General features: G+C 34.2%; 1 protein-coding gene across 1 annotated transcript in view; it reads left to right on the top strand.

The window, feature by feature from the left end:
• Positions 1-17,578, top strand: part of LOC121408190 (meckelin-like) — a 44,727-nt gene that overhangs the window by 3,422 nt on the left and 23,727 nt on the right. Inside the window, exons 2-14 of the mRNA XM_041599569.1 lie at positions 1,166-1,254; positions 2,548-2,638; positions 8,143-8,230; positions 8,537-8,606; positions 9,416-9,490; positions 10,036-10,107; positions 11,695-11,834; positions 12,699-12,801; positions 13,744-13,830; positions 14,447-14,512; positions 15,257-15,314; positions 16,083-16,166; positions 17,453-17,573. Of these exons, the coding sequence (XP_041455503.1) occupies positions 1,166-1,254; positions 2,548-2,638; positions 8,143-8,230; positions 8,537-8,606; positions 9,416-9,490; positions 10,036-10,107; positions 11,695-11,834; positions 12,699-12,801; positions 13,744-13,830; positions 14,447-14,512; positions 15,257-15,314; positions 16,083-16,166; positions 17,453-17,573 (1,144 nt within the window). The remainder of the gene's footprint in view (positions 1-1,165; positions 1,255-2,547; positions 2,639-8,142; positions 8,231-8,536; positions 8,607-9,415; positions 9,491-10,035; positions 10,108-11,694; positions 11,835-12,698; positions 12,802-13,743; positions 13,831-14,446; positions 14,513-15,256; positions 15,315-16,082; positions 16,167-17,452; positions 17,574-17,578) is intronic.

The following is a 17,578-nucleotide window of genomic DNA, read 5'->3' as shown; positions in this document are numbered from 1 at the left end:
CTACTGGTCGGCAACTGGCTTGCGACTGAGTGAGGGGAGATGTGACGTCACAGCTCTTGTCAGCTCGAGCGTCGCAGACCGGTCAGAGACCAGTCGCAAGGAAAATCAGAAGGATTTGACATGTCGAATGCTTATGACTGGATCGCAAGCTCAGTCCAACCTCCAGCCAATCAGACAGCAGAGTTGCATAACGCGTTTATGATAAACATCGCGCATACGCAGTAGTATTCACAATTTCTCAGATGCTCAGCCAAAAAGCAAAAAGCGCATGCGTGAGTCGCAGATCGGATCGCAAGGTGTGCGGTGTCGAGGCTTATGACTGCCTTGCGACTAATCTCCCCTCACCCAGTCGCAAGCCAGTCGGCGAAAGGGGTCGGGTCGTAAGGTGTGTGGTGGCCTTTAAACAGATGATAACGGACATGGAATATTTGTTGCTAGTAAATGTTGTGGATTTACATCGTACATGGCGGAAAGTTCTTTTGTTCTAAATGTTCTGTGTAGCTCAAAATTTTTTGCTTGAATGAAATCTCAGTGGGCAGATGCTCAATGGACAGATGCAATGAGTCCATAGCGGATGCATAGCGTTTTCCAACGGATTGCAAGATTTTTTAATACCTCTTTGCACATCTGTAAGTGCAGTAGGACAGGGCCTTCAGGAGGACGGGAAAATAATGTGTCGTACTCTAATTATATAGAGATACTGCAACATTTTGTATGGTAGTAAAAAAAAATCAATGAAATATTATTTTCTCAAAAAAAAAATGATGGGTTTTGATTGTTGCTTCAGTATAATCAAAAGACAAGTTATTTCACTCTTGATCCTGAAATTGAAAAAAAGTTAAGTCATCATGGATCATAGAAAAAATGATTTTTTTTGCATTTACATGTAATATTTCATAACATATGGGGCAGCTTCTGGTTACAAATACAGCTTGACGCAGGAAGTTCTAGAGTTGCTATTGCATGGATATAAGTGTACATGTAGGTGACTTGGAGTTGGAATGTTGATGCTCATCCAGAGTGAGAATGCACGGCTTTTGGATGAATTGCTGGCTGATACTTTGCTGACTACCATGTCTCCAATACAGTTTTCACAAGCTTCTTTCACTGGCCGTATGATACATGCTATGCATACACATTTTCCTGTTATTTTTATACTCCTCAGGATTATCATGCAAGTGTACTTCGTACTTCAAAATGACACAGAATCAAGGAGGTCAAGAAATAGAGTGCACAGCATGCCCTGATGGACAGGTGAGTTAAATCCAACAAGTGAGGGGGGGGGGTACATGTAGTCAATTATTCATAAAATGTACTAATAAAAGGGGGCCTTCACCCTACAAGCTCTGTTTTTTAGTTGGTCTCCTTCCCTTTTGATTTCTTGGTATTGTATTATAACAAATAATTTAAATGTGATATTTTGTAAATATGTATATTGAACTATCATTGTAAATGTAAAAAGATTGAAAGAGGAAATAAATGAATTGAATTGAATTAGAAGGTCCTGAAATACAGTGTCCACTGTCCGGGGCCTGTTTCATAAAACTTGTCATAATATCAAGTTTGCTATAGCAGTTAAAGGCTACTGAAATCCTTCAATCTGATTGGCTGACAGTAAATTTGTCATTGACACTATTCATTTGTTATTATAACAAGTTTTCATGAAATGGGACCCTAGAAAGTTCCATGGGACAAGGTGGGAAGTCTTTAGTTGAAGTCCTCAAACACAGGATGCCTTGATTCCAGGTAAGTTCTGGAAAGGATGGAACCGTGGAAATGGGCAAAAAAATAAGAAATGCTGAAAACAATTTTTTTTTCAAGATGTGGCTAATTAGGCTACTTTTGATTCATGAGATTGAAGTGTGTTTAATTTTTATACTCATTAAAGAAAATCACATGTAATTCTGATCGAATTGTCACTTTGATAGGAAGAATTATTCAGTGACAGTCAAACCTGCTTTAGTGATCATTTGTATAGAAGGACCATCATTCTTCAAAGTCTATCATTTTAGTTTCGTTGAGAAAGACCACCTAATAAAAAATAAAACACTTTCCTCGTCTCTCTTGACTTAGGTTGGGTGAATTTTATAGACAGGTTTCACTGGGTAATCACAATTATTTTTGTACTTTTAATATTTAAAACTGATTTAGAAGAAGGATGTGAAAAGAATGTTAATGAAAAGTTATATTTGAAATAGATATCTGAAGTAGAAATACTCAGAAAACTCATTTTGCCCAATTGATCATATGCCTAGCAGCCAATGTGCGGCGCCAGATTGACGCTGCTCTATCCCTTGAATTGTTGAACACCAAACTGGGTAGCAGCGACTCCCGTCTTTCCAATGTCTTTTGGTCTGACGCAGCCGAGGCATGAACTCCTGATATCCAACCTCTGACCTCTGCATCTACCATTGAGCCCGATCACAAAAAAAGAGCATAGCAATACATCATTGTCATTAGTCACGCATGGGTTTTCAACTTTTTTGTCTCAATATCTATTTTAAACTTTTGAAGATGAAACAATTTTAAAATAACCACTCTTTTCAGAGAGCAACCCTTGATGGCTGGAACTGTATTGCTTGTGATATAATCCCACTCACTGGAGAATGTGAGGCTTGTCCAGAAGGGGAAATAAGTGGTAAGTTACAATATTTACAATTGTAATTTTGATGGTGAGCATGATCGGTTAAGGGTTCGCATTGAGGTGAAAAATTTTTTTTAAGGTACTTTTATCAAATTTGCTTTTAAAATGATCTTTGATATCTCAGGTTTCAAAAAACTAAGTTTCATGAAGATTGATGATTCCGAAAGTACCGGAATAGTCCATTTTATTCATGGGGGTGCTGCTACCTCTCATCACGGACGGACATTTCTACTCAAATTAAATTCACTCTAGTTTTATTGTTTTTAAAGTTACTCTAATTTGGTTTGGATGTTCTTGCACTCTGAACATTTCTCTATTATCAGACATAATATGGTAGAAAAAAAATATTGGGAACTAATTTTTTTTGGTAGGTGTTAACATTTCCATTTTGAAATTTCCGTCCGTGATGGAAAAAAAGATGAAAAGTTTTTTTATTCTTTATCAGAGTAGAAATAAAAAATAAAAAGGTTTAGAGGTATCTCTAAACACTGTACATTATTTTATTTGAACATGGCTAAAATCCATACATTTTATCCATATCATAAACTCAGTCAAAAATGATCACGGACGGACATTAATTTGATCACAGACGGACAAAGTTAATTCACTCAAATTCATTTCACTCTAGTTTTATTGTTTTCAAAGTTACTCCAATTTTTTTTAATGGTCTTGCACTCTGAACATTAATCTATCATCAAACATATATTAGTAGGAAAAAAATATGGAAGTAAACTTTCCTTGTAGATGTTAACATTTCCGTCCGTCCGTGATTAAATTAATGTCCGTCCGTGATCATTTTTATTAGGATAATGTCTATGGATTCAGCTTTTTATTCTTTATCAGAATAGAAACAGAAATAAAAGTGTGTAGAAGTATTTCACTGGACACTGTTCATCATTTTATTTGAACATAGCTAAAATCCATACATTTTATGCATTTAATAAATCAATGAAAAATGATCACGGACGGACATTAATTTCATCACGGACGGACGAGTGAAATACTTGTGGAAAGATTCATATAGGGTCATTCCATGCCAATTCACCCAATGAATGTGCAATTTTGCACCCGACCGTCTCAGAATTCGTTGTAATTTGGTATACATAAAATTCAACATGGCCCAAGCACAAAACAAAAAAAATTAGTCCAATCGGTCCGTCGGTTCTCGCGCTACGGCCCGCCCTTTTCTCCTTGTTTTGACAAAAATGGGCGTGACCTTCAACTTTCAATGGCCACTGCGTCGTTACGTGTTGACCAATTTTCATGAAACTGGTACCATTTGATAGGAAATTCAGAGAGGAATCCAAAACATGCATCGAATAATGTATTGGAGCAATTTATAAGGTCATGACCTTTGACCTTAACTTTGACCTTGAGTTTGACCCCCAGACAAATAATTTTTTAACTTGATTTTCGTATATGTTAATTATTGGTATGATATTGACAAAATATGTTAAAATCAATGATGATATTTTATTTCTTCACCTTTAAAAACTCTTCCAAAGATACCATGAAATTTCACTCTAGTCCCACACACTGATATTCATGTTAGTAAAGTGTTTACCAGTTACATGATTTCTTCCAATCTTAAGTTACAGTATCATGTATGCAAGCACATGAAAAGAAATTAAGCTTAATCAGTTCACAAATAAAAGATTAAACCTTTATGCTCATGAATAGGTATCTGTTTAGGCATTTTGATGTTCATCAATATATATTCATTTTGATGTTCGGCAATATATATCATATATATTCATAGTAGTAAAGTCTTCACTTTTATCATCAAAATATATACATGTATATATATGTATATGATATATATTGCTGAATCATAAAATGCCTAAACAGATACCTATTCATTAGCATAAAGGTTTAGTCTTTTATTTGTAAACTGATTAAGCTTAATTTCTTTTCATGTGTTTGCATGCTGTAACTGAAGATTGGAAGGAATCATGTAACTGGTAAACACTTTACTAACATGAATATCAGTGTGTGGGACTAGAGTGAAATTTCATGGTATCTTTGGAAGAGTTTTTAAAGGTGAAGAAATAAAATATCATCATTGATTTTAACATATTTTGTCAATATCATACCAATAATTAACATATACGAAAATAAAGTTAAAGTGTGAAAATGCATAAAGCTTGCACTGCAGTGTTTAGAAGTTAAGCTTTGGATTGGAATATCAATTTCAATTTTGGATTCGGTCAGGGCCTAAATACATGAGGGCTGTTGATGTTATGGGGTGTCTCTGCTTTAATGCAAAAGATGGATTTAAAGAGAGCCCCTGACAAGTGTTGATCCAACAAACAAGCATAAGGATCAGTGACCTGTTAATCTTTTAGATTTAGTTTTTGGACCTTAAAAAACATCTTTGCTCTTGGAAAATTAATGCCTAAAATCATCATGATCATAAAAATACTTGTATCAACATGATCAATAATCAACTAGCTGTTGATTTTGAACCTACTTGTATTCTACACTTTAAAAAGACAATAGGGGAAGGCTGGGTAAGTTGTGACACTTTTTGCATTTTGCACGTTAGAATTGATATGACTAGTAATATTGTAGAAATAAGTACCTTACCTTTAAATTTGATTCTTGGGAAATATTTTTCACCTATATATAACTTTCTACCCCCACGCTGAATGTCATTGTGACCTTTGAAAAAAAGGATGTCAAATTGCTCAACTTGCCCCATCTGTGGGGTAAGTTGTGCCATCGTCTGGGGTAAGTTGAGCCACAAAAACTATGTAAAAAATGTATGCGGGAAGAACCAGGATGTCAATTTTTCATTTAAAGTCTTTTCACTTGCTAATTCTCTATGAATACTAACATCTTCTAAAAGTAAAAGGACTGTCATGTGAATTTCCTCCTTTCTGCCTGCATATCAATGGCTTTTTACGTTTTTTTATTTTTTTTTGTTATACATCACTTATTCTTTACGTTCGATTTTGACAAGAAATGTGTTAAGAGCAATCGTATGTCTAGATTATACTGTGCGTCTAGCATAGAAATCAAGTTGCTACATCTTAAATCAAGTTGCAGCAACTTGATTGAAGTTGTAGCAACTTGATTGTGCAACTAATACTGTTTAATATTATTAAAATATGTACAAATCATCAAAACAATTGCATTTGTTTACCAAAAAAGTACTAAGAACTTTTTACAGAGTACTTCCATTGTATTTTAATTGTGTCCGTCCGTGATGTCCGTCCATGATGTCCGTCCGTGATGGAAAATATTTGCAATTCTCTCGGAAGTTTGATATTGGTTAAGAATTCAATATGCTGAACATAGAAGCTAACATACCCGAGTGTTAGGTGCATTAACAATAATTGGTCCATGTAAAGCTGTTTAGATAGAAACAATAAAAATGTACAAAAATTCTAAAAACCACATCTTGTCCGTCTGTGATATGGCACATTTAGTGGATACCTGTGTTTGTAGGTAACCATGGCAACAAACTTTTTTAATCATTCAGCATACTATGTCCTACCCTTCACTATAAAACACAAAGGAACCTTGTTCATCTTATTCCTAATTTGTTACAAGCCTTCAAAACTTTCAAAATCTATCAAATGTCCGTCCGTGATGAACCGATCATGCTCTGGTGATGATTGGCTATTGTTAATCTTAATTTTTTCAAAAAAAATCATTGAGAAATAATAAAATACAATATTGATTTACTTTGTCGTCTAAAACCTAATTGAAAAATCCATACTGTATCGGGGGGCCACTTATATTGATGAGTGGATACCATGCGCAACCATAAAAAAACGTAAAAAGGATGTCTTTTTTAAGATAGGGCATGTAACGTTGTAAAAGTTAAGAATAAGCAATAGTAAACTTATGATAGAACAAGGTAGATATAATAAGATTGCTGTCAACGATAGAATATGCCCTGTTTGCTCGTCATTTGTAGAGGATGAATACCATTTCACTGTTCACTGTAAGGCCCTTGAAGAACCCCGAAATAAATTATTTAACAAGTTAAAGGAAGTACTGCCGGATTTTATGAAAATAACTAACAAAAACAAATTCCATTTAATATTAGGTAGCAATGACATTGGATATAAGCAAATTTTGTGTTATAGGAATAAGTTATATGTACATGGAGAGACTTAGGATGCTTGAAAGTAAAATATGATATTATACTTATGTATTTGTATAGGGTGTATTTATGTTTAGGTATATTATGTATACATTATGTATATTGTATGCATGTATCTCGCATCTAACATTGCATCCAAGATTGGTATTTTTCTTCTGTTTATTTATTTTTTTTCTTTTTTTAATACCTCGTTGTCACTATGTTATGTTTATGTTGTATTATTTTCTTTCTAATGTTTCTTTGTTTTTGATGATGATCCTTATATGTCAGGATTTTATATCAATAAACTTTTGAATTTGAATTTGTAACGTAATCAGGGTGTCAAAAACACTAAAATTATGAAAAAAGGGTAGGCCTATCTATTTTCGCTAGGAAAGCTACGTGTTTAGGGTCAAATTTGTGTGGGTATAAAAAATTAAGACTAAATTGTACTATAAATAAAGGATGTACTTTTTTCCCTAAGAGTCATCACTACATGTTTAGAGTATGATTTTCGCGAGGTGTGGGAGGTGGGGCTGTAGTTAACCCAATGATGTAAGTATAGGTAAAACCAACGACCAACGTCCGTGACATAACAATTGAAATATCGCTGTACTTGTTTAGGTGTTCAATTCAGGGAATACATGTACTTGCCTGTAGTATAATTTGTTTCCTATACTTGTTAAGGGTAGGGTTTTACATGCCAATACTTGTTAAGGGGTGCATTTTCAGAATATGGAAAATATGTGTTAAGGGTGCTTTTCGAGACCCCATGGTCGCGCATGGTTTCCACTCGTCAATGGAAGTGGCCCCCGGGACTGTTTAATTGTCACACCTTGGTCCCTTAACACAAAGATTAGCGATTGATTGTACGCTTGATTTTCTCAATTAATTATACATTGTAGTCAATGCAATCAATCATAAAAAAAATGTTCTACGATGCTTGCCAAGCTTTGTGTTACGGGCCCATTATCTTTGAAATTTGAATCATTGGCATTGCTGATGTGAATCCTGAGAAGTCTACACCTGAATATCATGTAATAAAAATTAAAACGATTTCAGCAAGGTAATCATGATAAGCTACAAGCCTTATCTTATCTCTGACATAAAAAATATGCCATTATAGCACTTAAACTGTACATGTGTAGATCATAATGACAACACTAAAGGCTACATATGTGCTTGATACAATAAAGCTTTCAACTATTTCTTAAATCTGTCAAAAGAAGTTTCAGATCTCAGACTCAGAGTAATGGGAAGCGTGTTCCTTTCTCTTTTGTGTATGTTTATAATTTCCATATTCTTAATTATTATATTTCATATAAAATATATGATATAAAATTGTATCCATTACATGTATGTTTGATGTCCTAAAACATTCTTGATTGTCTTTGTTTTCAAATAGTGGAGTATACTGCCACCAGAGAGTTGTTGAGCAATAGGACCTGTATGGCATGTTCTAGCACATCTCAACCAAACCCATCAGCTCTTGAGTGAGTTTTAATCATTTCTCCTAAGATTTTGATATGTTCATCGTATATCTCGTACAGGGACTACCCTCTTAATATTGTATTCTACTGCAAAAATAATTTTCATTACAAATGGGATTACAAGCTTCAGTGTAATCACCAACTTTGATCTAAAACTATACCAACTGAAGGATGTTCACTTTGTGACTTCCACACATATTCTTTTATACACCAATAGAACACAAAAAAATGCAACTTTTCATAAAACATTTATTTGAATAGTGAAGCTCATGCAAGCAAGGATAATTATTTACTTTTTTCTCCTTGTAGATGTGAAAGATGCCCTCAGAGTTATATTGCAGAAAGTGGAAGCTGTGTTTGTCCTACTCCCAGTCCAGCGGTATGAAGAAATAAATCTTTATTAATACATGTATATTGCCCTTCAGTATAGCATAAAATGCATGTACAAAAACAGATAGGCAATACACTATATGGTTTAGTTGTAGAGCAAGGATGTGAGAGTTCAGATTTTTATCTTATTTCAGATTTTTTTGGTTTTGATTTTCAGCTTGATTTCAGCTCTTTTTTGGCTTTCCTCTGTACAAAAAGTATGGGAGCTCTTCCTATTTCAGACTTTTTCAACTCTCTTCAGCTTTCTTCAGATTTTTTCATTTGTGACCACTCACACCCCTGTTGTAGAGGTAAAATATTGCAAGACACTCAGACTCAATCCAAATAATTGGTTATTTATTTTTAATATGTATTTTTATTATTCCGCTTAATCTCTTATTAAACTTAATTGTGTGTCTTTGCCTCGGAGTTATTATTTGTTCAAAGAGAAGAAGCGATCTGATCATTTATGAAAAGATATATAACCTGGGTACAGCAGCGTCTTTGCTCATTGCTTGACAAAGTCGAACAGCTTGCAGACGAAACGTCACTTTCCAACTACATTTGATACATCGTTAGACAACTGGTTATTTCTTCTATTCAATCGATCTGATTATTGTTCATAAGATGTCATTTTGATATTAATTCATTCATGTCTTTAAAGTTGTTTGGTTAATTGTCATATGTTATCATTATTGATATTTTGCATATTAGGCTTAATGTTGATTTTTTCTTTCTCTTTCTTTCTTGATCTCTTCCACCCCCCTTTCTGTCCCTTTTTTGTTTCTTTCTGTTCTGACCACTTATCCTTGCCAACAGAATGTTGATGTATGTTTCCCACCAACTATCTTTCTTCCAAACCCCAGCTCAGGAGCCTTCAATGTACCGTATAGTGTGAGTAAATTAAAAAAGTTTTAACATTTAAAGAACATTAAGAATAAAGAAAGAGATTAGTAGTAGCCTACACATGCAGTTAATCTATGATGAGGGAATGTTGAAAAAATGTCCTTATTCTGCATTTTTCTGATTCTGCAGCTCCAATCACTGAAGTAATTATATAAGTAAAGTACATAGTGCAACAGAAACATAATTTCATGCACTATTATTATGCCTCTTGCACAGGCTGATCCTTGTTTTTCAAAAGTTTAAATTTTGTCAAAGATGCAACGTTTGATCTATATATTTGATAAGAATTATAATGATGAACAAATAATAATTAAAAAATAAAAAAAAAATAGAAGTAAATGTGCACTTATTGCTCAAAAATTGATCTTCAGTTCAATTCAATTCAATTCAATTTGGATATCAATAATTGCTTTATTCAAAGACAGTAATTTTGATTCATAGTTTTAGACTATTATATATCCCTTTTCCTGGCACCCTTTGTAACTTGCATCTCTTATACATGACTGCATTCATTTGTTTATTCTCCTCCTTAGGTACTTGAACAAGACCAACTCACATCCTGGTTCTTTCAAGAAAACTTTGTAGAAGTTCTTGGTACATGTCAAGTAAGTAGTCCAGTCTAGTTAATCCTTTGGTCTGATACAATAGCTTTGGCTATATAAAGCTTTGGCTATTAAAGCTAATTTAATCTTTTTTTATTCATTAAAAAGCTTAAATATGTGAATCTTCAAAAGATACAAATAATTAGAAGTTCTCACCATGTAAAGATGTTTTTAAGTAATTAGAATAATGCTTCTACTGCATGTGAACCTTAGCACCATCACCTCTCTCTATGTGCATCAGAAAGTGTTTTTATAGCAGATAATTACGATCTTAATTTTGTATTTGCATATTACATGCGCATTCGCCATTCCCTGGGGATCGTTTAAGCAATGCATCACTTTACATATTCCCACATTACGATTGAATACTATGACTTTAACATACTGACTCATTCGGCAAGGCATCAATGCAATCTTTGCCACTCTCCACCCAGGTGTTTTCTATGGGTACCATGTGGGATTAGAAAGCCAGTGTTGTATAGCATATCTTGTTGGAATGCCCTTCAAAGAATGGATAAAGTGCATTAATGTGTAAAGCCAGCCAGAATTCTATTTCAGGGAAGGGAGGAGGGTACTAGAGATATTGTTCCATGTTTTAAGTGCTCTATACATGAAAAGAGAGAATATTGTCAATATTATGTTATTAAATTATTTGAAATGTAATATCCATGACAAAGGATTTGGTATAATAATTGAGAGTTTAAAGCAGATATGAACCAATAGCTCCATCTCGAGTCAACTACTCATACCTGGCCAGTTTCCTGATCCATAATGCTAGTGTAGTCTAGTAATATATACCCACTTAAATGATAATATGCTAATTAACTACTCAATACATTTGTACCGCAATAATCATGTTACCAAGGGGCAAAACAAATTACTTTTCCTCTCAAAACATTTTAGTTTATCTATACAAATACAATTATAGGTCAATTTATTCTCTGTAATATTAGATATCTGAAAAGTATATTTTAAGACTATGTATTTATAACACACAGATAATGAGAGACAACACACACAATTCACTCCCTCTTTAAGTGAATGATATGACACCACAACCCTAATAAAGAAGCCTCCTCCAATTAATTTGAAGGATGAAACCAAGATGATGTTGTTATTTAATAATGTTCATCAAATAATCACCTGACAAACATTATCTAGAGAGTTGTATTACTAAAGATAAATACCAGTTGTGGTAACAATCTCAGAATGAGTTCGAACAGAATCCAATAAAATGACCACCCAAGTGTTTGTATGTATATGTGCCAAATGGCTCTGAAAAGAATGTGTAATTGCAGAGAAATGAGCAAAATAAGCACGGAATTCCATAATATATCGGGTATTTTTCCAAACAATATGAATACACTGTCCCACATATGCCTCTTTGTGTTAGTGATCATCAGAATTATCAGTTTTCAGCTAAGATTTCATGATTTCACAAAGATAAGTTTCAATGTACCAGAGATAGGTCTATGTTATTTTTTTACCTAGCATTTAACCTTGATTTTAAAGACTTTCTCGTGAAATAATTGTTTGCTGCAAGTACCTTCTTTAATGCTAGTACCTTCTTTAATGCTTTTACCTTCACAGAATTATCGTAACTTCACTGGATGTCAGACCTGGGCCAACCTCTGTACAATGGTACTGACTCAAACTGATCAACAAGCATGCCAAGATTACAGGAATTATGTGAATTCAATCTCTGAGACAGCCAATGGTATAGATGAGTGGTATGTTTCTTTTTTTCCTTATGATTTTACAATCAGTAACTGGTTTTATAACTTTTCCCAAGGGGGCTTTATTCCATATTGTTGCATCATAGAATAGCAGAAGGAAGAATTCAATGTATTAAAGGCAATGAAAATATATTAGCCAATTTAGCTTCAAGTAAAATAACAGGTTTGGAATATTAACAAATCTCATTTGTTTTGAAAAATTGTTCAAAGTTTGTGGTAAATTTCTTCATTGTGGTGCAACACAATATGAAAATACTGATATTGATCGTTAGTCTTTCCTATCATGATTATTTGTGGTTGGCAAAGTACAAATGAAGAAATACATTTAATCGTTTTGCACAAACAGCTTTGTATGCTCACAACACATTATCTTGCAAATTGCGCAGAGGAGGTTACCTCATATGAAAATCAGATTTCAGAATGATTTTTTGTTCTTCACTTTGTACATGTATATTATTTATTTTGAAGAGTGGTTATAGTTCATTCTGAAATAAAAGTTCATGCTCAGTAGCTTTCTGCATGCATTTGTAATAATGATAATGTGGGCTAATAATATGCTGTGCGCTTTATAAAAATTGGCTATTATTATTATTATTTGTTAATCCTGCATGTACTTCGTTTCCATTCTAAATTTCAATCTCTAGTCTCACATCCTAATACAATAATATCCATATCACTAATAGGTTGATAAAGTTTTCATCATCATGGATTGTTATACTCAGTGGTAAAAAACTAAAAACAGTTCAAGTTGGCAAGCCCTCTTTTGCTGTTTTGTGTTAGAACCAATTATTTTTTATACATCAATCACTAAACATATATCATCATCAAATAAAGAGCCTTTCTTGTAATTGATTTTAGGCCTGCTGATATGCCGTGGTTGTACTACCAGCCTGATGAAGCCGATATGGTTCTGTCAAGCAGAGATATTCAAACTGTCTTCACCTTCGATAGATCTTCCCTTGTAAGTCTTGTTTCCTCATTGACTACTCAGACTGTTATTGTTGCTTCGGGGAAGTGTTTCACACAGAGTGACTAGAGTCATGCTAAGGTGACCATGTGCACTTTGATAAAATGCGCAATCTTAGGGGGTGTTGCAAGAAAATATTTGCCATCAATTGCAAATATTCTGTTGCAATTTAACAACTGATTGATTAACAATAGTTGTAGCAAATCAGATTAAACTATTTGTTCCAAGGAGCACAGCAATCAATCATGAATTTGCAATTAACTGCATGACATATGATTGATTTAGGGACCAAAATAGACTTGCAATCGATCGCAAGTTTCTTGCAAGACCCGATTAGTGACGGATACGCTTGCAGCATGGGTCCCTTGTGCATGATCTGGGGAGCGTTTCATCAATATTTTCATTCGACAAGTTGTCAGATCTGACATCTTTCCATGATTTTGATTGGCTGAGAGGCACTGTTCCTATGGTAACTGTCGGATAAAATGGGACTTGTCGGATAAAACGTCTGACAAGTCCTTTCATGAAACGCCCCCCTGACCAATACTGTGATGCCTTTTATACCACTACTGGGAATGCAAGTGTGAAAATTTATATTTGTGATACACCCTGGGTCTTCTATGCTTCTTTTTCATCTAGTTTTTAGACCTCCATTTTATTTTGTAATCATTTTGATAGTCTGTACATGTATGACCTGGATTTGATCTCCAATGTATATGTGGTAATGGGGATTGTCATTCATTTATGTTAGATTTTAATCTTGAAAGAACGTCTTCTCAAAGAAGTTGCATTCCCTTTTATGTGCAATTATCTTGCATGGACATGTAATTGAAATATAACACGCTTCTTACACATGTTGTTAACATTTGCGTGAAGTATGTTTATAAAAGTAATTTTAATGATAATGCTGAATATGAATATATGATTACTAAACAGGATAGTCAGTTGAGGCTTGTAGTAGCACAATATACACCAACAGGAGAGTTCCTTGGAGTGGTACCAGTTACAGGAGGCAAGCTACAGGTAAGATCCTATACCATGTATACCATCCACTCTGTCAAGCTGATCGGCGGCCACTAAATCTATTTATCTTCATGGGAAAAATGCATATATGCCCTTTTCCTTTCCCAAATTCATTGACATTTCCACTGTCTTCTAAAGCTTGCTTTCAAAAGGTCACAGACAAATTCTAAACAAAATTTACTTTTCAGTGAAATGTGAAATATTTGATCATCTTTCTCTGTATTAAATAACACAGTTCAGTTGTGTGTTTCAACAACACTGTGTCACTCATAGAAAGATTGCATTGCCTTATAATTTGTATAAAGTGTAATAGATGACTCTTGCATAAGATTTGAGATGTAATAGATTACTCTTGATTAAGATGAAATAAATGACTCTTGTATTAGACATTAAAAAGAAATCTGGTGCTTCGGGAATTAACATCATGAAGCCACAGCATGTCTTGCTCTTGACTTTCATCAAATTCTTGTGATTCTGTCGAAGATTTTCTGATTTTCAGTTGTTACAGCAGTTGAATATCTTACATAACTTTGAGGCCATGTGCTGTTATGCCAGGAAGAAGCAATTGCATCCTTGAGTACAAATATAATTTGATATAATCGTTTATATTCAACAGTTTTGCAAAGACACAGAGGAGAAGATGAATGCCGCATACTCATTTGCTACAACATACAGGAGCAGTGTAAGCAGATATTAATTTGATTTTCACCTAAAAACACATCGTGATTCGTGGAGGAGTCTTTGAAATCATGCCTGAGGCTTGATATGAATGGTTTCTCTTTAATACACACAAAGGCAAAACAATATTGGATATTGCATGTATACATTTTCAAATAATTTTAATGGTATTATAATCCTTGATGGATCCTTTGAAACTTGTTTTCATGATACGATTGACATGGTGAAACTTGTTTTGCCGAGGACAAATTCATCATGGACTTCTCGCAATCGCTTTTGATAACCAGTATGATGATATTTGGTAGTTTTTTGCATTATAAGATTAACTGCCATCCAGCTTCTGTGTGAGCAAGTTTATATCATTAGCTGATATAAAAAATATGACTCAGCTTATAATATGCCCCCCCCAATGAAAAAAGAAAATGAGCTTGCAAACTCTTGTTAGAATGCTCCCGAGGGAATGGAGAGGTTTCCAAACATTGTATGTTGGCAAACTAGAATCCTATGACTTCAGTAATCATGAGCTGTTGAGCGCTTAAAGACTATCATTCTATTATTTCGATAAACTAGTTATGTTGGAAGAAAATTAATTGTGTGATTAGCAGATATTTGCTGTCACTTGCTAACTGCCATTTTTTCCGCTTTTTAATCTAATTTGCATCTGTTTGATCAATTTTAAAATAAGATCTCTCCTCGTGTTCATAAATGAAGTTATGAATAAAGACATGATTCTATATTGTTTTGACAGTGTGTGATACCATCAAGAGACTTCTGGGATGAATATGAAACAGTGTTCTTTGACATGTGTATCCTTTTATCATTTAATAATGAATGAATTTACATCTGAAATATTTAATGATTAATGATTTCAGTCATTTATTTGTAAAATTTATACATGATAGTCATAATTACTTACTACCCTTTATCACTGATGGCTTGCTCACATTATTTATAAAATATATATATTTAAATGCTACATCATTGCCCATTTAATATGTTATTGGTATGTTTACATCATTTTAGTTTGTAACCATGGGACACCAAACTTCCTGATAGGGATAAGACAGTATGATACTTAAGGCATCAGGAATGACCAAGAGCTACTTAATAAAGGAGGTGCAGTAGCTCAGTTGGTAGAGAGGGGAATTCGTATTCCAGTGACCCGGGTTCAGTTTCCACTCGGTGCGCTAGTGCCCTTTGGTAAGGCATTAATCCTCATTACCAGGTCCCTTGGAGAGGACTTTAAGCCGTCGGTCCTCTGGATGCTTGCTTACAAGCATTTATGCTTTCTTTAGCAATCAGGTAAAAAAATCACCACCAAATAAAAAAAAATGAATAAAATATAGATAACCATGTTGATTTTGAGACATCGGGAAGTGATATGAGTTGGTTTAATGGATAAGGTGCAATACATGAATGTATACATGTACAGCATATTGGCATTAAACAAATATAATTGTCTAGTTTAAAACAGTTTGCATTTTTTTTTTGCAATTTTTCTTCTTTGAGGTACATGTATATTAATTTCAAATTTGTGAATTGACTGACACGTTTCCTTAATATGATCAAATCAGACATGATTACGGAGGATGAGAATGGTAACACTGCTCTCTATCCTATACCGGTTCTCAATTCAAACTTTGGTCCTGACAATCGGGGTGAGTATGACCAACAACTTGAGAAGTAGAAAAATAATGCAAGAGTAATAATCATAATTTACTTTGTAATAATTTAGTGTCAAAGAGCTGATTAAGCTGAGTGTGTATTCTTCTGTAATGTATGGTGTTATGAAGATTTTTTTTGTCTTGATGTCATTTCAAGTTATAGACACATTCTGTTTTGTCTCACCTGAACAAAGTCTGGCAGAAACCGAGTGATCACTTTTCCTGTTGGTTTGTTAGTCTGACGGTGTGTTACAAAAAATTTAAAGTTTTTATTCAACTTGCTCTGATTTCTTTATTTTTGCATCAGCTATGTTCCTACTTGATACATATGATCCTTGGGTTAAAAAACATGTAGCCATATAGGAGTGATGGGATCAAAGGTCATCAGGGGTCAAAATGTCAAATGACATGAACTCATGTTAAACTTGTTCCCATTTCTTTATTTCTGCATCAATTTTGATCACATTTGGTTCAAAGGATCCTTGGGTAATACCACATGCTTGTTCATGAGGATGATGGGGACAAAGGTCATCTAGGGGTCAAAATGTCAAATGATATGGGGGTATGTCCATCCTTTTTCATTATTTTGTTCAACTTGCTCTCATTTTGTTATATCTCAATTGTGTGTATACTTAAGACAAATAATCATTGGTAATACAACACACATGTTAGTGAGGATGATAAGGTCAAAGGTCATCTAGGGGTCAAAAAATCATATTGCATATTCTATTGATTGCGAAATCAGGCAAGACTCATGGTTCGTGAACCATCTTGTTGTAATCAACTTTTACATCTAACTTAAATGCGCTTTTTGTTCACATGAAAAAAATGTTAACATTTATTTGACAGACACTTTCACCAGGGATTGGCAACCATGCCTCAAATATTAAGCAAACATTGTGTTTTTGCAGGAGGACGTCAATAAAGCATTTGAATAAGAATACCAAGTTGAGAAATCATCCAGAGGTTCATGGTTCAAACCATTGGTCCATCTTTCAGATAGCAGACATGCAGTCTCACAAATTATGGCTGAGACTCCTGCATCAGGGACTCTTGCTTATCCCCTCATGTCTCTCTCAGGCATGTATCACAGCCTAATCCCATTTACATTATATACAATGCCTGTGATTTCATGTCATGGAAAATCACACACACCTCTGGTCTTCGAACTTGGCATCTTTGAGATAAAAAAATCAGTCCTCAATGTGAATAATCATATCAGCTTGATACCCATCTGTAAAAGTCTCATTTACACAACGATTTCACATGTTCTCTTGAAGGGGATGATCAGCTGCTATGGCAACTAACACGACGATTCTATTTGGTTGACAACGTAAGCGGTAAAGTGAATGCAGAGGACCCAGCTAGTGCTTTACGCTTTGCATCAAGTATCGAGATCAGGTGAG

Source organism: Lytechinus variegatus, chromosome 2 (genome assembly GCF_018143015.1).
Source record: "Lytechinus variegatus isolate NC3 chromosome 2, Lvar_3.0, whole genome shotgun sequence".
NCBI classification, from domain to species: Eukaryota; Metazoa; Echinodermata; class Echinoidea; order Temnopleuroida; family Toxopneustidae; genus Lytechinus; species Lytechinus variegatus.
Note: the sequence above shows the minus strand (reverse complement) of the source record. Positions and strands in the feature narration are given on the sequence as shown.